Source organism: Linepithema humile, chromosome 3, assembly GCF_040581485.1.
Source record: "Linepithema humile isolate Giens D197 chromosome 3, Lhum_UNIL_v1.0, whole genome shotgun sequence".
In the NCBI taxonomy this organism is placed as follows: Eukaryota; Metazoa; Arthropoda; class Insecta; order Hymenoptera; family Formicidae; genus Linepithema; species Linepithema humile.
In genome coordinates, this window is record NC_090130.1 from 16,162,905 (window position 1) to 16,184,461 (window position 21,557).

A 21,557-nucleotide genomic window follows, 5' to 3' on the forward strand; every position below is an offset into this window, starting at 1 on the left:
TAAAATAAATAAAATTAAATAGCTCAAAGTTTAATATTTCTGTTTTATGTATACTAAATTAGTTCCAACAATATTTATAATTTCCAGTCAATTTTATTACAATCAAAACAAAACAGTGTTTTACGTTTCAAAAAAATTGTACATATTAAATTAAAAAAAACTGTTGTATATATATTATTAAAAAAAAAAAAATAATATCTATCAAAAAATTACCTTTTTTAAAAAAAGGTAAAAAAAAGGCGCCAAGTGCACGCTCTTGTCATAACTAAAACAAAACAGTATTGTTTTACTTTTCAAAAAAATTGTCGTATATATTAAATCTTTCAAAAAAACCTGTCGTATATATTAAAATTTTCAAAAAAAGCTATCCTATATATTTCTTACAAAAAAATATGATATCAGGAAATGGCACCAAGTGGGACTAAAGAACTATGAAAAAACTTGTACACTATTTCTATAAAACTCTTCTATAAAACTCTTGTACATAAAGCTGTCGTATATATAATTAATTATATTATATACTGTATTTTATCATAAAATATAGTATATAAATAAAAATATTTAATAAAAACTTTAAATATTTAATAAAAAATAAAAATATTTAATTAAAAAATTAAAAAATATAAAAAATTTAATCAAAATAAAAAAATATTTATTAAAAAACGCAAAAAAACTTGGCGCTGCTACAGTAAATTACATGTTAATTTCATTACTTTATTGCTTTATAATACTTTGTGGTGTAGCAGCGCCAAGTTTTTTTGCGTTTTTTAATAAATATTTTTTTATTTTGATTGATTTTTTTATATTTTTTAATTTTTTAATTAAATATAATTTTTTTTATTTTTTATTAAATATTTAAAGTTTTTATTAAATATTTTTATTTATATACTATATTTTACCATACATTCTGTCAAAAAAGTACATGTTTCGAGACTTTAGTGTATGATTTGTCTAAAATAAATAAAATTGAATAGCTCAAAGTTTAATATTTCTGTTCTGAGTATCCTAAATTAGTTTCAACAATATTTATAATTTCCAGTCAATTTTATATTTATAAAAATATAGCATAAGTCGCCTTCTGTAGTTAACGCTATGGTTGACAACAATTATCCACATCATAGTGTGGATAGAGAATTAAGTGTAAGAGAATGTTCAGATCATATTTTAGATATATTATTAAATTTTATTTATCCATAGAAAAATTAACACAAACTCGACAAGAAATCTTGTAATACACAAAATGAAATTGATTGGAAATGATAAATATTGTTAGAACTAATTTAGTATACATAAAACAGAAATATTAAACTTTAAGCTATTTAATTTTATTTATTTTAGACAAATCATACACTAAAGTCTCTAAACAATTGTCACATAAGGCATAGTGATAATTGGTATGATTGTATAAATTTTAATTTTACCATACATTCTGTCAAAATTACTTTTACCTTAAATTATAATTTTAAAAAAGTGGTACGATAGGGCTCCAGGCGACGATTCACTTAAAAAAAATCGAACGTGCTTAGTTAGTGGAACCTCAAAGGTGGTGTGGAAGACCACTATTATAAACACTTAAACTTACTAATGAACTAATAATACGCTACACATACTTTAACATGCTAACAAGAGTGCAATAAATCTTTGATCTATTTGACTGCATTGTATGTTACCGTTTCTCCACTAATCTCCACAGTACAGTAACTCTTGCTAATATGCAGTAATTTAAAATAAATAGTTAAAAATTTTCCAGGTGTAATCTTTCGATAGAGATAAATGTTAAGAAGCGTGGCTAATCGATTAAGGCGAGTGGCAGGAATATTGAAAATCTTGTGTTTGAAAACTGCTTTTGTAACATTTTTTTTCTTTTTTGATATTTGTTTTTAGCACTGTACCATCAAGTGAATCATTAGATAATGCTTTTGGCTAAAAAATATTATTTTATATTTATTAACAATAATTGCACATGTTAAATTGCACTTTGTTGCAATATGTATGTTGTAAAATGACTTTATTTTTCTATTTATAATAGCACACAAATCAGTATTCTTTTTAAAATAATTAGTTATTAATTTAACATATGCAAATATATTATTAATATACGAAATAATATTTTTTAGCCAAAAAAACATTATTAACTAACTTACACTGTTAGAAACAAATGTGGAAAAAAAAAAAAAAAAAAGTTGCGAAAATCAAGTCTCGAATACGGGATTTCGAATTTGCTAGGCCTTACTCGCCTTACTCGATTAAAAGCGCTTGTTTCTGAGCATTTGCCGTCCGCAATGTGTTTACGTCGGCTCGATGGTAGCAAGACAGAGACGTCCGCTCTCTCTCTATAGCCGAACGGCCGAGCGCACACAGACGCGTGACGTAAGCGCTTCTTACTTGTGTTGGGGCTCGAGAGTCTAGAGCACTAAAGATGTAGGTATTCTACCGTCTGCTCTGGTCTCCGCCATTTCTGTTCCGTTCCCCCACTCCTTGCCCTCACGCCTCTGTCACTGAGCTGACAAGTTTATGATAATTAGGTTATGGTTTCTAAGCTGCTCGAACTCTGTGTTTACGTGTATTTTGATTATCCGATGTGAACAAAAAGAGAGTCTTGGACACCAACCAAATCATCGTGCCTCTGTGAAGTAAGTTTATTCTCTTAAATTTCTAATTTACGTACTTTTTCTGTTTGTTTAGAATCATGGATCGTTTTTTTAAGTGTAGTTTAGATTTGTCATCGTTTGAAATGACATAAATATGAATAACTGTAATCAATAAGGACATTTATCTTATAAGCAGTTTTTTTATTTCAGAAACATTTTGAAAAATTACAGTTTGAGACTGCAGATAATTGGCGAAAATTAAAACCAAACGCTATACCAACACTTTTCGATATACCTGATCCACCTGCAATTAATAAAAATGAAACAGATGAACCAAATACAAATGCCATTGCTGAGAAAGACGTAAATTTTTTCATTAATCTTATGTTTATATTTAATCACTCGTACGATGTGTACAAGAGTATTAGTCACGCCCATAAATATAATAATAATAAATAAATGAATAAATAAACAAACAAATTAATACATGTCATTTCTTTTATCTTACTGTAATGTATCATAGAAACTTACGTCTTTCTCAGCAGTGGCATTTGTATTTGTTCATCTGTTTCATTTTTATTCATTGCAGGTGGATCAGGTATATCGAAAAGTGTTGGTATGGCGTTTGATTTTAATTTTCGCCAATTATCTGCTCGATCAATCTCAAACTGTGATTCTTCAAAATGTTTCTGAAATAAAAAAATTGCTTATAAGATAAATGTCTTTATTGATTACAGTTATTCATATTTATGTAATTTCAAACGGTGACAAATCTAAACTACACTTAAAAAAACGATCCATGATCCTAAACAAACAAAAAAAGCTACGTAAATTGGAAATTTAAGAGAATAAACTTACTTCACAGAGGCGCGAATATTTGGTTGGTGTCCAAGACTCTCTGCGGAGATTACGTATCCATTGCTGTCGACGAATATCATCCACAGGAAATGCAAATACTCGAACACCTTTTTCTGTTCTATTGGTACAATTGACCGCAACGCAGCAAGGCATTTATCTTTTTTTTTGTTCACAGTCGGATACACGCAAATATAGAGTTCGAGCAGCTTAGAAACCATAACCTAATCATCATAAACTTGTCAGCTCAGCGATAGAGGCGAGAGGGCAAGGAGTGGGGGAACGAAACAGAAATGGCGGAGACCAGAGCAGACGGTAGAATACTCACGTTTATAGTGCCTTAAGCCGTAATCACACGATGCACGATTTTCATGCCTGCTTTTGTGTATTCTGACCGATGCATTGTACGTTGCTCGGTTTGCTGCTTGAAATGCTATATAAACTCATCACACGGAGGTGGCAAGCATGATGGCTCAGTAGCATAGTATGCCTTGTCTATTAGAGAGCCGCGAGCCCGGTAGTAGATATCGCATCACTGACCTCAGCGTATATCGTATGTATATACGTTTGATGTATATACATGAAATGTACACGAGGTATATTCTATGTATAAACAGGCAGCGATCTCGTTCGAATATACATTCTATGTATATCTATAAGATATCTTATGTATATCCACAAATGTATCTACATCAGCGTATGTACATAGTATATACAGTACATTTTTTTCACATTATGGATATTTCATGTATATACATAGGATATCGTATGTTTGCTGGGTATATTTCATTATAAAATTTTTTTTCATAAGGTATTGTTTTTCTATCAAGCCAAAAACTTCATAAAATTCAGTGCGACTTCTTTAACCTTTTATGTCTGAGTATCACAATGTGCCAAATATATGATAAATAGGTGTAAACTTTAATTCTAATGACCCTCCAGAATTAAATCTGGAAATTCATTAGAATTAAAGTTTACACTTACTATATATTTATATTATTATATTACGTATGTAATATATGACACATTGTGATACTCAGACACACACACACATAAGAGGTTACAGAAGTTGCACTAAATTTTATAAAGTTTTTGGCTTACTAGAAAAGCATTACCACATGAAAAAATTTTACAATAAAATATAGAAATATTAGGTAAGGAATAAATACTTAAAAAAAAAACAATTCATTTTTAAATTTTGAATCTTAAGATTATATATTTTTTATTATATTTTAATAGCTACCGATAAACTCCGTATGTAATTGTTGCGCATAGTTTTTTATATGTTAAAAAACATGCGCAGCGATTACATACAGAGCTTACAGTTATTGGTAACGGTTATAGAATAAGGTCCTTATAGGGCGGTATTCATAGTCCGTTCTTATATTTAAAATCGTCTTAAGCACGGACTTATATTCGCTCTCTTCGTCACACATAGATTGTGTCTGACGAAGAGAGCGAATATAAGTTCGTTCTTAAGACGATCTTGAATATAAGAACGGACTATGAATACCGCCCATAATATAAAATATAATATTATTTATAGAATGTCATGCAAAGAGAAGCCTGCGTCTAAAAATAAATATTATACTTTAATGGAAAGAAAAGTATTTTTACAAATACTGGAGAAATACAAAAATGTAGTAGAGTTAAAGAAAAGTAAGGCCACTACATTAAAAGACAAAGATGTCGCATGGAATGAAATATGTGAAGAGTATAATCAATCTACACTAATCTGTCAAGAGGTAAGAACTATAATTTAAAATATAATATTGTAAAATATAACACTGTTCAATAAAATTTGTTTTTTTTTGTCTTTGGCTTGCGGTATGTCATTTCTAGAAGAGTTTTGGTCGCTGAATTTGAATCTGAGCTCAGGAAAATTTTATCACGTCACATTTTTGAAAAAATTGAGGTAATATAGATAAAAAAATGATGATTTTGGCCATATTTGTAATAATATTGTTAAGAAAATTTTATCCCAATTTTCTCGGAAATGTGACGTGATAGATAAATTCTGAGCTAGACTTAAATTCAGCGACCAAAAAATCTTCAAGAAATGACATACCGCAAGTCAATTCTGATTCAGATAAACACGAATGCAATATATCTACCAATAAAAATATAAAGAAAATAGACAATGCAAACAAAAAACGTGTTATCAGTGATGAGAACAATATAACAATTGCTCAGCATTCGCAAGGTATACATTATATAAGTTATATGTTATGATATATTAATATTTCTTTAGATACAAATTATAATAGTAACTACTTTTTTATTTTAGATACACCTTCCAGAAAATATAAACAATCTGGCACAGATATAGCACAAAGCAGAAAGAGGAAATATATAAACCAAGAATTATCAGACACAGAAGAAAATTTACGAGCACAACGTATTAAAGAAGTGATGAAGCAAGAGCAAACTTTAGCGGTTGTAAAACTAAAACATGAAGAAAACATAAGTAAAATAAGAGAAGACCATTTAAAACAATTAAACGAAATTGAAACACAACATAAAAAAGAGATAAATGAACTAAAAATAGAAATTAATAAAACCAAAATAAAAATTTAAAAAAATGAATATTTGAACAAGAAAAATATTAATTTAAGAATATAAGATATCATAAAAATAAGAATAATGTAAGTAATAATGTAATGAGTAATAGTAATGAGCATAACCCAGTGAGAAATGAAGTGTCGATCCGACATCAAATTGACGTCGATATGCGGGTTCGAAATGGGATCGAAGTTGACATCGACATCGATCTGTTTTTGTCTCTCGTTTCGATGTTTTATCGACTGCGTAATTGACGTCTAGTCGATGTCGATTTCTATTGAGCAGATAAATATTACGGGAAATAATTAAATTTAATATATATATAGTTAGACAGAATCAATATTTATTTTAGACAATAAAAACAATTGCTTTAATCATTAAAATATAGGTATATAATAAATTAGTCTATATAATAATACTTAAAAATTAACTGAAATTTTGTATTTCGTTATTTTAATCATTGTTTTAGAAAATAAGTCATAGTCTATATATTAGCGAATAATGAATTGATTCTAACAAAAAAAAACTATTTTTTTTTTAAAGATAGTTTCTTTAAATCAAAAGTTCCTTTTTCCTACAAAACAACATCGCTCAATAAAAAATGTGCATTTCTCCAAAAATTAGAAAAACTTTTGACTTTAAAAAATTTCAATAAGACAAAACTTGCAAAATCTTTACTCTTTGTTATTAAAAAATTAACGTATTTGAATATTACAGCGCTTTTCAATGAAAAGTTAGTATAATAACATATCTCCATTTGGAGTAAACCAATCTTTCGAAAAAAATAATGACTTATAAAATTATAGCTAAGGTCTTCGCTTCATAAAAGCTTATTTTGCCAATTGCGCATCATTGGCGACTCTCATGCAAATTATAAATATTTCAGCACCAAAGTGTTCCAAATTGTTGACTTTTGTGTTTTGTGTCTAATGAAAAAGTAGTACGCACAAGAGTTGCAATTTTTGTTAAATATATAAGTTAAGTTTATAATTGCACAAAAAGTAATTAGAGTGGCTTGTGTAACATTAAGCTAGCATCAAATAAAACCAACAAACAAAACTAATAAAATTTCGTATAAATAGTGCATTAGTAAATCTCGGAAAATTTAAAAATAAAAACGACTTATTTTATATTTGCGTTGGGCGCCTTAAATAACTAATGGCATCACAATTATTATTATTTTATCATTAATGGACAACTTATGTCATAACCCTATATCACAACCGACAAAAAATATCACATGTTACAGGTAACATTTAAAAACTTATCTTCTTATCTTCTTGTTTTTATTTAGGGCTGTTTCTTTGGCGAGAACTGTCGCTCTTTCTCTTCCCACTCTCGGATCCTATTTCTTGCTTCCGCCAAGGGGCATTTCGCAACCAGGACATTACAGACTCTTTAGTATCTGAGAGATCACTTTCAGGAAATCGTATTTGTATCACTCCTAAAATATACAACATATAATTAAATTTTTGGCTAATAAATACCAATAGAGTTTACAGGCTACAAGCATATAGTCTTTCATGACATAATTTAGAAAAGCAATGATAAAATCAAACTGATATATTTACATCAAAGAATAATATTTGATATTTCAAGACTGAATGATTGAAAATACATATATTGAATTTCCATATGGTTACAACCATATTGTATATAAACAGTAAAAGAAAATTGTAGAAATACTTTACTTTTCCAAATTAACAGAAAAAAACAGAAAAATGTCAATCTTCAAATATTCAATAATCTTCAAGAATCTTCAAATGCATACCTTGAACTACCTCCCAAAGATGCAAATTTTGAAAACCTTTCTTTCCACTTCCCTCAGTACCTTTAAAATTGTAGGAACAGGCTAGTGCATTAGATATCAACTTTGTCATAACTTGAGCAGCTGCTTTTCCTTCAATTTTATTAAAGGAAAATAAAGCCAAGTAATGAACCTAAAATCATAACAATCACATTTACAGTTTGCTTGATTATATAAAACAATAAAATTTCAATTAAATATATAGAAGACAAATATAAAAAATCAGAAAATTATCATCATTTTCGAATATATCTGTATAAAGAGATCGGATTCTACATTACACGTGAAAAATCAATAGAAAACATTCATAAACTTACCATTGCTGACAAATTAGAGTCGTCTTCCAAAAATCTCTCCATAGCTTTCAGACCATCCTCTGTATAAAGGGGAAGAGCCGGGAGATCTGGCGGACGCATAATTCTCTTTTCAGCTGGAAGAACAGACCGATTCAGTCGAGTCTGATTCATAATTGTGACATCAACTTTACTATTTAGTTCTTCCACTCGCACAAGTGTTGTTTTGCATAGAGATTTTATTTCTCTAATGCTCTTATTGATATCTGAAATTAAATAATATATAATTAATATAAAAATTAAACAAAACCAACAAATGATCATAACGTAATTACCAAAAGAAAGACTCTCAGAATCATTAGTATCTTGTGATATTTTTTGGCTACTAAATAGCTGACGACGATGGACTGAATTAGAACTTTTAGGATTAATCCTGTACAGACAGGATGGAGACAAATGTGTAGAATAACTCGGACGAACTTCTGTGTCTCTTGAGCTTGAGTTCTTAAAAGAATTTTGCGATTCAGAAGAAATTTCAAGGTTGGACTCAGCATCACACTCATCAATTACATTTTCCTTCTCATCTCTCATACTATTGGCTTTTCCCTCATATGTGACATTTTTCTGTTGCAAAGGACTTTTGACATATATATTAAACTGAGAAACAGTTGCATTCTTTTGATTCTTAAGAGTATTTTTGTTCTCTTCTTTTAGTTTTTGAAGAAATCCTTGCCGTTCAGTTTGTAGACTTTTGATTTTTTCCCTTAAAGATAAAGCAGTTTTTGTGTTTTCGTGTGCCACAGTCACAATAATTTTTTTGTTTTTGTCATTCTTATTTGGGTTCATGCTATCAGTTTTGTGATGACTTTTTCTGTTCCTGTTACTTTGATCTGGGCTTATGCTACCAGTTTTATGTTGAAAGAAGAACGGTGGTGGTGTCTGTATATCTTGAATTATCTTTTTTGACCTGCCAAACTTTCCAATTTTTTTATGTTGAACCGAATCTGAGTCGTGTTCTGGAACATCTGAATCTGAATCCTCATCATCAGTATATATAATAGATGCTCGTCTCTTCCTTTTACCACGACCCAATTCTCCTTCAGTCTCGTAAGAAGTTAGTCTTTCATCCACCAATTTTTTCAGCATCTCTCTAGCTTTTTCCATAGTGTCTAGATGTAAAGCAATAATGATTCGATTAAAATTATTATTATGATTTACTACGAGAATTAACTTCTAACCAAACTTACCAAAATACTTTATCACCTCAACATAGTTTACTGGCCAATTTGGATCTGCAGAAGCTTCTTTTCTTATTAAGTTTTCCAATATTTTTGGAAGAAGGAGGCCATTTTGTCGTGCCCATCATGTCATCGTTTAAGTCAACAATCCATTTGGCAAGGCCCACTTCAAAAATTGTGTCATCTGATTCATTTTCTGTTTCCTTGATAAATTTGATAACAACAAACTAACAAAAAGACAATACATAGAAAATTATATAGATATGCAGTGACAGCAGAAAGGATGGTTGTTAGAGGAGAAAAAGAAAGAAAAATGATGGAAAAAGATAATAAAAAAAATAAGAGAAGAAAAATGTAACAGGAAATAAAAAAGTGTGCGTGCGTGCGTGCGTGCGTGCGTGCGTGCGTGCGTGCGTGCGTGCGTGCGTGCGTGCGTGCGTGCGTGCGTGCGTGCGTGCGTGCGTGCGTGCGTGCGTGCGTGCGTGCGTGCGTGCGTGCGTGCGTGCGTGCGTGCGTGCGTGCGTGCGAAAGAGGAAAGAGAGAAGGGAAAAAAGCAAAGAGGAGGGAAAAAAACAAAGAAAGACAGAAATAAGTAAGAGATAAAATAATGTAGGAAAATTGTAATCTTAAATATCCTAAAAACTCTAAATAGATACATAGATACAAATACAGTAGTAGCAGGAATAATTTACAGAATACTGCAGTACTTAAAATAAGGGCACTGTATGCAACAAAGGAACACACAGAAATGCATCACCATCTGACATTAGCCAACATTTTGACTCAACCTCTGTCAAAACAAAACTTCTTCTAACATGTTCTTTCTCAGATACACGAACAATGCCTAAAATCGATGAATCTAAAGGATATGTGTAGAAATTCTCAACATTAAGAAATCTATTTCTAATCATAAAAATGCCATTTTTATTCTGAACAATGTTCTTTAATACAACGATGTCTCCACCAATAGTTCGAAAACACGAATCTTTTTTTCCTAATTGGAATAATATTTTACCAATGGATAATCGTTTAAAATGCGTACCAATCATGACTTTATTTAGATCTCCGTGCTTTTGAAAAAGAGTAACATGCTTATCAATAGGAGGTAGACGGACAGTAACACGTGCAGACCTTTCAAAGTCTCTATGAGCTGCTTGCTGCAATGGTTGATAGCCTGATCGAAGAATTGACTTAAGAGATTTCAACTTATTTTCAAACTTAAAAGCACTGAAGTTTTCCAGCTGTCCATGTGCGGCACATTCAGCGGTCAAATGGCAGAGGGCATGGACATTATATACTACAAACCTCTGTCCATAAATATTGATAGAATGGCGTATAAAAAGCCGTAATAATTCATTGGCAGTTTCTAAAATTGAACGAACCAATATTGGACTAGAGAGAATATAAAGAGCAGAATGCAATAAAAGAAAATATTTATATACATTTTCATGAAGATATCTTTTAAATACAAGAATGCCATCATAGAGACACATTCGTCGGAGCTCAGTAGCCTTGTACAGGTTCCATTCTGTCAATGGTCTTGGAGGCCTAGCAAAATCTTGTGGACATGTTTGAGACAAATAATTTGCAAGAATAGCAGATATGTCGCGGATTGCATTGACATCCAATTGCCAAGGCCCACTCCATATGATCCATGCCTTAAGCAATCTTTTCCAAACTCCTTGCCAAATTAAATGCATTGGATCAAAATGGAACTGAGATATCATACCAGCAATTCTCAACAGAATAGACACACCAGTATGATGAAATCGCTGACTCATGTTATAAAAAGACTGATCCGTTTTTAGAGGTTTATCAAGTCGTACGAAAGTTCTTCTTCCATCAACATGTTGGCCAAGAACAATATATTTTTCACATGATGCATAGCCAGCATGACCTATAGTGCATTTCACTAGTGATCGAGCGGGTGCATCAAGTATATAATTTTGAATTTCAAACTTGTACGCTACTCCATTGTAAATGTATCCATTTTTTTGCAAATTTTCAACCTCATTAACAAAGCCATTCAAGAATTCTGCCGAATTCTTAGGATCGTGCTTGCCTAGATATAAAGCAATAATGAATGGCTCATTCTCGGTACCAATAAGATGACCCAAAATTGACCAGAATTTCTTCTTCGAACTTTGAAATAAAGGTAAACCATCTACGTTTACATCAATCTTGATACAGTTATATCTTTGAAGATACTCTCTCATATCCATAGCATTCAGATTAGCCAAAATACTTTTGTACCAAAATTTACATCCATCGTCAAATTTAATTACATTAATATGAACAGGAGTACGAAGTAGTGTCTTATAATTTCTGGGAATTTGTGGAAAAACTACAGAAAGTCTATTGAGAAGATTATTCAATTTTTTCATAAATAAATATCCTGCTTCCAATGCCCACTCACGAATAGTTTCAATAATATATTCTTCTTTTTGAGCATCATTTTCAAACTCTAAAACATTTCTCTCATCATTATTCTCGACAAAATCTATATGAGAACAATCATCATTACTTTCATCATTGCTGATACTTGGTAATGAGTCATTTCTATCATTGATTTCATCTTCACTTGATGAAGCACCATTATGTGACACAGGCTCCTGTTCCACATTTCCCCTTTCACACTCATCTATATTGTTGACATAGAGATTGCAATCAGAAGATTCACTATCCGTGTTACTTGTTGCAACATATCTTAAATTAACTTTGCTCATGATCTCGTTAACTTTTAATCTTTTAGATATTTCTTTTTCAGTCCTACGTCGCAATCTCCGCTTGTAAGTTTTCCAACTCATCTTTAAAAACAGAAATTAAAGATAAAGAATGAAATTACTCAATATTTCGTGGAGGAAAGAAGTTAGTTCTATAACTTTTTTTTAAAGCAATTTTTAACTTTATTTGAAGGTCATTTATGTTTTTTTAAATAAACTGTTATCATTATAATTTATTTATATAAATCAGTAATATTCACTATAAAAACTTATAAAAGTAAGAATAATCAAAAAAATTAAAAAAATTAAAAAATAATAAAATATAGATTTTAAAATTATACTATATTTACATTTGTCGATATTATAATTTATAAATGTATAGATTGGACAAAACACCCCAAAATAATGTATATAATAAATATATTTTTTAAACTGTATTGTTAATTTTTTTAACTGTATTTCTCATTTTTAGATTAATAAGCTAATGTATAAATATATTGTAAAAAAATAATACCTATTCTCACAGTTAAAAAATAATCACTTAAAAATCTAATATTTAGTCATGATCTTAAACCACTTTGCCGAAAAACAATACGACTAAAATGTTATTTAAAAGAAGAAAGAAGCAAATCTTAAATAAATTACAACAAATATTAAGTCAAGTTAATTATGTTTGTGCCACAGTAGATATATGGTGTAATAATTAAAAAAGGTATATATAGGAGTAATATGCTATTATATAAATAAAAATTTAAGTACATGTTCTTCTGTTAGGATATAAGAAAATTGAAGTTTCATATATACATCAAGAAACAGAATATCTGCTTATTGAAATACAAATCATTCAATTTAAAAAGGAAATAATTAGTTAGCATAGTAAGTGATAATGTGAGCAATTTTGTAAAATGTTTCATTGTTCTCTATAACAGAAAATATTGATAAGATATTGATTTTACTAATGATGAAGATCAGTGTACTATTTCTTGGCACAATGCACATTTCTGATTTTCAAACTCTTGAATTTTCTGATGATGAAACAAGAAAGTAATTACAATAATTATGTAATTGATATTTGTTGTTGCTTACATACATACATTAATTTGATTGCCACTATAAATATTCAAGAAGCTTTAAAAAATATAACAAAAAAATTTATAATTCAACGCTTGGAAAGTTTACTGTAGTGTGGAATATCTGTTATAGATCAACAAATACTTGAGATGTAAAACATCATAAGTACAAATACATAAATACAAATATGTATTATCTTATTGTTTCATATACATACAACTGGATAGAATTTATTTTTATAATCTGTAATAAGAAGATAATTACATAAGTTTATCGAGAATATGCTCATTGCAAAAATCTCGCAATTCGGACAGCTTTAAACATTCTAAAAAATTAATTTAAATTAATTTTAGAAATTATGAAAATTAAAAACAGCAATGACATCCCAGTCAACACAGAACATCCTCTGAATATGCATAGGATATCCGTAAAATTAAAAGTACGTCTATTGAATCTCGTGTATATACATAGGATGTCCAGAAACATATATACGTGAATTAAATGTCCACAGTACATCTTATGTACAAACAAATATGGATATATATAACAGCTCCAAAAACTAACATATGTAGGATATACAAAAACGGATATACTCATATTGGACATCCATAGTACATCCATTATACATACCCATTTGATACGCATTTGATGTGCAATACTTCCAGAAACGTATATACATAGGACATACTAAATCGAATATACAAATAGTCAACATCCGTAATATGTTTCATGTACGTACACATATGGATATACGTAAAAGATCAAAAAACGCATATACGTAGGATATACAAAGACGGATATACCCATATTGGACATCCATAGTACATCCGGTATACATACGCATTTCATATGTGCAGTACATCCAGAAACGTATATACATAGGACATATTAAATCGGATATACAAATAGTCAACATCCGTAATATGTTTCATGTATGTACGTACACATATGGATATACGTAAAAGATCCAAAAACGCATATACGTAGTACATACGCAATGGATATTCGTAGTAACTCAAAAAAATACAAAGATTATTGATATTTATTAATATAAGCAAAAAGATGTTTATTATTTTTTATTTTAAAGTGACAAAAATCTTGCGTTTATAAAATTTGATTTTAAGCCAAATGTGTGTATATATATATTGAAAATAAGCAAAATAAATGTCTATTAATTATGCACTTTTTATTAATAATAAAAAGTAAATGTAAAATGTAAAAGTAAATGTGATAATGCGGCAAGTTATGTGTTTTAACACTGGTACATAAATATAGTTTTTTTAATTTTGGCGCCATATAAATCGCCAATCAATTGTGCATAGTGTAATTCTCTACTAGGCGTGGCATGCTGTACGGCACACTTTGGATAACATATGAAAAACGGTTTGTGCAATATTTTATTGTGTCTTGTGTGCATTGTGCATTGTGTGAAAACTTTTCTTGGACGAAATAAACTCATAGAGTAGTAGCAGGCAATAACACACTTAAATTAAAGGTAAATCCTATTATATAATACATCCTATATTATTTCATTAACTTTTCATTGCGGTATAGGTTAAGAATCGTTACAACGTATTTTTTCTTCATGTTAATTAATTTCTTAATTTCAAAATATATATGAATTGTTTCACATTTTAGGTATTTTAGGTAATAACTATTTCATTACAATCGGATCGATAAACTTTATGGCACTTTTTATCCATTCATTTTAAGTTTTGTGTCTTGTTGAATGAAAATCAAAATGCCTAACAAAAAAAGTCAAAGAGAAAAATTGTGTCGTAAAATTAACGAAAGACTCAATCTGTCATTAGCAATGATTAGTGAAACTAATCAATTAACAGATCATGAAACAATCTCAGATCAGAAATGTGAAAAAATACAGAAAAATAATAATAATGAAATTATGATTGAAAATAATGATAACAATGATTTTCAAAGTGACAACAATGATTTTCAAAATAACAATAACATTTTATTAAATAGTAAAGATAATAATTTGAAATTGAATGATTATTCTTCTCTTGCAATTAAAGATTTACAAGAACATAATAACACTAGTATTTCACTTCCATTATTTACAAAACCTAAGGAATCTCTTACTACAAAATTAGGAAAATGGTCCATTGATAGAAATATTAGCCTAACTGCATTTAAAGAATTATTAAATATACTTCGTGAAGAATCATCTTTGACTAATATCTTACCAGCTGATCCACGTACAATTTTATATATAAAAACACCTCGCAAATCTAATTTTTTAAACAATTCATTTCATTATTTTGGTATACGCAACTCATTAAATTCTTTAACTTTAAAACATAATATAATTGTTGATGAAAACACAGAATTTTGTCTCGCAATTAATATTGATGGATTGCCTTTAACAAAAAGCACATCAAGTTCTTTTTGGCCAATTTTGGGTACAGTAAAATCAATTAAAAATTTGAAAAATCAAGTATTTATAATAGCTTTACATTATGGAAGTGAAAAACCTAAAACTAGTGAATTTTTAAAAAATTTTGTAGAAGAATGTATAGAACTATCAAATGGAATAATGATACAATCTGTGTTATGTAAATTCAAAATTTCAATGTTAATTTGTGATACCCCAGCTAAGTCTCATATTTTATCTGTTAAGAGCCATTCAGGTTATTTTTCATGTACACAGTGTACTGAAGAAGGCGACATGGTTAACAATGTTTTATGCTTTGATAAAATTGAAAATTATGAAAAAAGAACAGATCATTCATTTAGAAATACTCTTCAAGTCGAACATCATACAGGAGAAACACTTTGGCTTCAAATTCCCAATTTTAATATGATTGACAATGTACCTTTAGACTATATGCATATTCTTCTATTAGGTGCAACAAAAAGGTTGTTATGCTGTAAGCGTTATGGATGGATATTTGGCAAGCCTCCTCATAAATTACGTGCTTCAAGTATTAATAAAATTAGCAACAATCTTCAGCTGTTAAAGAAATATATTCCTTGTGAATTTGCAAGAAAAACTCGGCCAATAAATGAATGTAAAAGATTTAAAGCAACCGAGTTTAGACTTTTTTTATTATACACAGGTCCAATAGTTTTGAAGAAAATAATACCATTGAAAGAGTATAATAATTTTCTTATGCTAAGTTTAGCAAGCTCGATATTGATAAGTAAACACTATGTAAAATTTGAGAATTATATTTCTTATGCCGAAGATCTAATGAAACATTTTATTAAGAATTCTATTACAATTTATGGACCTGATTTCATTTCACACAACATACATAGTTTATTGCATTTAAGTGATTGTGTGCGCCTGTTTGGTTCACTTGATGAATTTAGTGCCTTTCCATTCGAAAATTACATGCAGAAGATAAAAAAGAATATTCGTAGGCATTCGCAGCAGTTGCAACAAGTTGTGTGTAGAGTTAGCGAGGAAAATAATTTTTTGCAACCAATACAATCTACAAATGATAATTCCGTAACATTATTGCGGGAACATTTTAATGGTCCATTGATAAATAATTGCACTTCTCCGCAGTACAGGAAGCTTAAAACGATTAATTATTGCTTAAATGTTTTAAAAGTAGCTGATCGATTTGTTGAATTGGATGATACAACTATAGTTGAAATACAAAATTTTGCTTCATATCAAAATGAAATATTCTTAATAGGAATCAAATATATTGCACATAAAGATTTCTATTCAAAGCCATGTTTTTTTTCATTATTTGATATTAAAGTAATTATAAAATATAATACTGAATTGAAAATGTGGAGAATGGACAAGATCAGAAGAAAATTATTAGTTTTACCATATAATGATAAATATGTTGCATTTCCTCTACTTCATTTATAATTACCTTTAATAATTTCATAAAAATATTAAAATAAATAAAAATAAAAATAATGAAAAAATTTTGAAAATATATGGTTAGTTATGATATTTATTCTATTCTTTTATTGATCTTGATTTCTTTGCTAAATCATAGGTTTTCTCAATTGGCATATTTCTATTTGTATACAAGTGATTCGAGAAATTTAATAATAATTGCATTTATAAGTTTAAGGAATTGCTATTGATTAATATGTACATATAGATGACTTGGCTTGTCGTTCGATTCAAAGAGGAAGATACTGTTGAGGCAGTACCGAAAACATGGTTTCTGTCAAAAGAATCTGCATGCTATTGGCCATCAAAAAGTTACGATAATGCAGCTATTAAAGCATTAATAAAAAAGAAGCATAATCCTGGCTCGACATGGATAAAATATGAAGCAATTGTTTTAGGCACATATGGTAAATATTATTTATATTATGTTAAATTTTTATAAAATTGTATTATGTAAAATTTGTATTAAAAAAAATAATTAACTTTTAATTTGTTTAGATGATTTAAAAATTGCTAAAAAAAAGGCAATCAAAGCCCAAAGTACACACAGATGACCTTTCATCACATACGGAGATCTTAACAAAAAAAAAGAATAAAATGCATAAACGGAGACAAGACAGGAAGAAACACAATTCCTCAGATACTGATAAATCCAATGAGTCTAACCGTGATATGTCTGATGAAGATAGTAACACGTACCCATCATTTTCACATTTTGGCAACACACATGTTGAACGCGGTAAAATAATTAAATTTTTCTAGCGCGGTAAAATAATTAAATTTTTCAAAATTTGTTTAATTTTTAAAAAGTAATTTTTTTTATATTTAATATACAGACAGTAATCGCTCTCCAACGGAAAGTCAAGATAAAAATATCACTAATGGTAAGAGTTTTTGAAATTTCAATTTTTATATCAAAATGCACGTTTGCATTGTTAATTAGATCAATATGTTAAAGAAAATTAAGTCCAAAGCCGCGTATGGATATAAATTTGAATATAGATTTGAAAAATTAATTATCAGTTCAGATAACATTAATGTTTTATATTCTAAAAGTATATAAATTTATTCCACTGTAAGGCTGACAGCACATGAACGGATTCAACACGGAGCAGAAAAAATCATCATTACATTTATTCTTATGGTAGGTAGCCCGCAATCCCCCCTGGTGTGCTACCTTAAAAATACATATCTTAAAACTTTTTCGGCGTTGAATTCATTCATGTACTACTGACCTTAATATATCAACCAATTATATTAAATAATCATTATTAATTAAATGGATTATATTTCTTGTTATTTTAAGATAACTTCAAAACTACAGACAACGCTGACATAAATGCTGGTAAATAATTATTTTTATTTATTATTATTAATTTTGTAATTTTTGAATATTCCTTTATGTATAATATTTTAATACGACTCAACTTTTAAATTTTCAGAATTCAAAAGACAATTTTTTAAAGAAATTCATCTTATTCATCTAAAATTAAATGACCTTATGAGGAGCATTGATATGCTTATAAAAAAAACCCGATGTATTGATGAACCAGAACTAAATGATGACACTAATATGGCTGTTAAGACTCTAATACAATCGTTTCCAGTCATTACAGAGCAGCAACTAATGTCAATGGAAGAATGGCTATCAAATGCAACTGATAACATACATGCATTGGTGTGTATTGAATTATCCTATATATTTTTGAAAATTTTATATTACATGATGAAAACTATTTTCTAATAAATTACTTTTCGAATTTTATATTTTAGAGTAATCAACTGCGTTTAATTGGAGGCACGGATCTTTCCCATCTAATCAAGGGCGTTATGTCGAGAGTAATTTCGAACGAAGTTGGGATGCTATATTCTTGGGAGGGAGCTCGGCAAAAAAAACCTTTTAAATCGTTAAAGTTTGTCCAAGTTATCATTGGTAAAATATATTATTTTATATACTCTACATCGAAACAATTTTAATCACATATACATTCTTCAGCAAAGCCTAATGTAACTGTGTTGCGTAACTAAATGATGCTCAATGCAATAACCAAATAAAAATTTTAATTTAAACTTTGTAATATAACTTTGTCGCTTTCACTTGATCTACTATTTCTGATTTAATACGTTTCCTATTTATGGATCAGTCTGACATATTTTTAATATTGCGTTACTGTATTAATGCGTAATATCATTTAACGTGCGACGAAGAAATCATAACAACCAGTCGCTTCGAAGTCTCAAGTTGTAATCCTGTTATACATGTATTATATGATGTTTCGCATTAAAGTTCGTAGGTCTGTCCATACCGGTTACGTTCCACAGTTACGTGATAAAGCTGAACTCAAGTACGCACATAACTTTATATTTACTATATGATTTTAGGTGTTGTTCGACTGAACTCCAAGACAAAATCTGCAACAGAATCGGACATTATAGAAGTGATAAGAAATTGGTTAGTTAGAAGTAAAGAACGCAGCAACAAATTTCAGTCGAAACAAAAATTGAAAGAAAACACTGTGCGTAAAACAGGTTCGGTTTGTGAAACAGATTCTACTTCTGAAACAGTCATGTCTGAAAAAGGGCCAGAATCTTAACGATTAAGATATAATTTTATGTCATTATTATTATTTGTTTTACATTTATTAAAATTAAAAGTACAGTTAGGTTTAAGATTTCAAATGAAAATAATTTAATTGTTTTGGTACTGCATTAATATTTTTTAAATTTGATTTGCACTTTTTTGACTGCACCTTTGTCAGTATTCTTTTTTTTTATTTAAGTATAGTAATTTTTATTTTAAAGCTTTAAAACTTATTGTTTAATACTATTTTGCTACAATGTTAATTTTATTTTCGTTTTTATATGATTTCTTTAGTTTATTTTCATTACATAGTCTTACAATACACGTACAGAAAATTTATGCATTAAAAATGTAATGTTATGTATAACAACACACATAATATATATAATATATATAAATATATATACTTATTAAAATAAAAAATATATATTCAAAATTACAAAGTTTAAAAATACGCATTGTATTTTTTCAAACCTTTTATTCCCAGCATTCAACACAAAAAAATCCCCTGAATGTACACAAGATATACGGAAACGAATTAGTATATTTAAATATACGTAGATATACACTGACTATATAGCACATGCATGTGATGTACAATATATATTTTTCTATATACGAAAATGTATGTCCACGGTGGATGCGCAATGAATGTACCTAGTACATATATATAACGTACAATATATGTTCTTTAAATGTACATAGGATGTGCTAAAAGTGCGATAATATGGATATACGAAATTGTATGTTTCGTGTATGTACATTGGATATACAAATGGATATATAATGGATCCACCTGAGATGTACGGCGCATTGCTTTTGAACATCTATACGATCTGCAATGGATATCTTTCAGAAGTATTATGATGTACACAGGATATCCAGAATCCGTTTCCGTATATCCTGTGTACATTCAGGGGATCTTTTTGTGCTGACTGGGATTATAATAGTAATAGATTGCTAAAGTATTTTGATAATTATCAACAACAATATGCTAAACGTTTATAAATAAATATATTCTAAACATCAACATTTAAATTCACAAATTGATATAAAATTATAATTGTTTACCCGGTAAAAAATTTCTCATATATAATCATGTAGCATTTAATAGAGTTATACAATATTTTACATAATTGTGTAAAAATATGTATAATTATACATGACGAAATATAAAACGTTATATATATATATATATATAAATGGAGCGACTGCAGTATAGAATTACATGTAAGTACTTTTTATACATACTTATATATAATGTCCACAATATTTTATATATAATTATATATGAATCTCTGTTAGTCTAATATATGATTATGTATAAGTCTTGCATCATGTATAAACATATATAAGTAAGAAGCAAATTTCAGATATAGTCATACGCAATTGTATATGATTTTGTATAAACGAGAAATTCTGGCTAATTGTGTCACTTTTTCCTTAATTTCACTTAATGCCTTGATTTAAAAATATTTTACTTTTCTAAAAGTTTCTATACCTTTTTCTCATCGCGCGCGTGCATGCAAGAGAGGAATATAAACAAAATAAAATAAAAAAACACTATTTTACATTTATAAGAAATATATGTTATTTATTGTATTTCTAAATAATATGAGAAAAATAAATAACATGAGATATAAATACATTTTATGAATGATACAAATAGTTCGAAAATTAGTGCTTGGGGTATTTAAAGAAGAGATTTTTAAGAAAGGACCTCATCAAGTCACTCTTACCATATCCATCCAGTCACTCTGCCCATACAGCACAGAACATTGCAATTACATTGCAGCAATGTTACAATCTTGCAAGTTGCAATGTAATATTGTTGAGACATTATTGCAACCTGTAATTGTAATATTTCATGAGAATGTGACAGCAACATTCCAGTAACATTGCAATAGCAATATTCGGTAATTGCTAGTTCGTTCGTTTACCGCTATGCGACGC

The 21,557-nt window shown here is 28.9% G+C and overlaps 2 protein-coding genes and 1 long non-coding RNA gene across 6 annotated transcripts; 2 read left to right on the forward strand and 1 right to left on the reverse strand.

Annotated features, from left to right (window-relative positions):
• Positions 1-3,631: 3,631 nt before the first annotated feature.
• On the forward strand, positions 3,632-6,470 carry LOC136998896 (uncharacterized). The gene is made up of 3 exons (XR_010889416.1): positions 3,632-3,761; positions 4,993-5,649; positions 5,734-6,470. It is a non-coding gene; the product is annotated as an uncharacterized lncRNA (long non-coding RNA).
• Positions 6,471-7,076: 606 nt separating this feature from the next.
• On the reverse strand, positions 7,077-11,211 carry LOC105670147 (uncharacterized). Of its 2 annotated transcripts, XM_012363495.2 has the most exons (6): positions 11,076-11,211; positions 9,356-9,512; positions 8,444-9,277; positions 8,133-8,374; positions 7,780-7,948; positions 7,077-7,452 (listed from the first exon to the last, which is right to left on the reverse strand). In XM_012363495.2, exons 3-6 carry the CDS (start codon positions 9,270-9,272, stop codon positions 7,295-7,297), a joined length of 1,398 nt encoding a protein of 465 aa, XP_012218918.2. In that variant the 5' UTR covers positions 9,273-9,277; positions 9,356-9,512; positions 11,076-11,211; the 3' UTR covers positions 7,077-7,294. The 2 variants fall into 2 exon arrangements, with proteins under 2 accessions (XP_012218918.2, XP_067208354.1); XM_067352253.1 differs by lacking the exons at positions 7,077-7,452; positions 11,076-11,211 and having other exon boundaries at positions 7,858-7,948; positions 8,143-8,374; positions 9,356-10,096.
• Positions 11,212-13,585: 2,374 nt separating this feature from the next.
• LOC105669381 (uncharacterized) lies at positions 13,586-20,258 on the forward strand. 3 transcript variants are annotated; one of them, XM_067352255.1, is made up of 8 exons: positions 13,586-14,635; positions 17,232-17,430; positions 17,522-17,762; positions 17,860-17,907; positions 18,330-18,368; positions 18,466-18,701; positions 18,797-18,956; positions 19,406-20,258. In XM_067352255.1, exons 3-8 carry the CDS (start codon positions 17,621-17,623, stop codon positions 19,615-19,617), a joined length of 837 nt encoding a protein of 278 aa, XP_067208356.1. In that variant the 5' UTR covers positions 13,586-14,635; positions 17,232-17,430; positions 17,522-17,620; the 3' UTR covers positions 19,618-20,258. The 3 variants fall into 3 exon arrangements, with proteins under 3 accessions (XP_067208356.1, XP_067208358.1, XP_067208357.1); XM_067352257.1 differs by lacking the exon at positions 17,860-17,907; XM_067352256.1 differs by lacking the exon at positions 17,232-17,430.
• Positions 20,259-21,557: the final 1,299 nt, after the last annotated feature.

Coding starts and splice junctions, on each gene's coding strand:
- LOC105670147 (XM_012363495.2), bottom strand. CDS start 9,272: ATGGAAAAAGCTAGAGAGATGCTGAAAAAATTGGTGGATGAAAGACTA. Junction 8,375..8,443: donor TTCTGAGAGTCTTTCTTTTG/GTAATTACGTTA, acceptor ATTTAATTTCAG/ATATCAATAAGAGCATTAGA. Junction 7,949..8,132: donor ACTCTAATTTGTCAGCAATG/GTAAGTTTATGA, acceptor TTATGATTTTAG/GTTCATTACTTGGCTTTATT.
- LOC105669381 (XM_067352255.1), top strand. CDS start 17,621: ATGCATAAACGGAGACAAGACAGGAAGAAACACAATTCCTCAGATACT. Junction 17,908..18,329: donor AGATAAAAATATCACTAATG/GTAAGAGTTTTT, acceptor TGTTATTTTAAG/ATAACTTCAAAACTACAGAC. Junction 18,957..19,405: donor GTTTGTCCAAGTTATCATTG/GTAAAATATATT, acceptor ATATGATTTTAG/GTGTTGTTCGACTGAACTCC.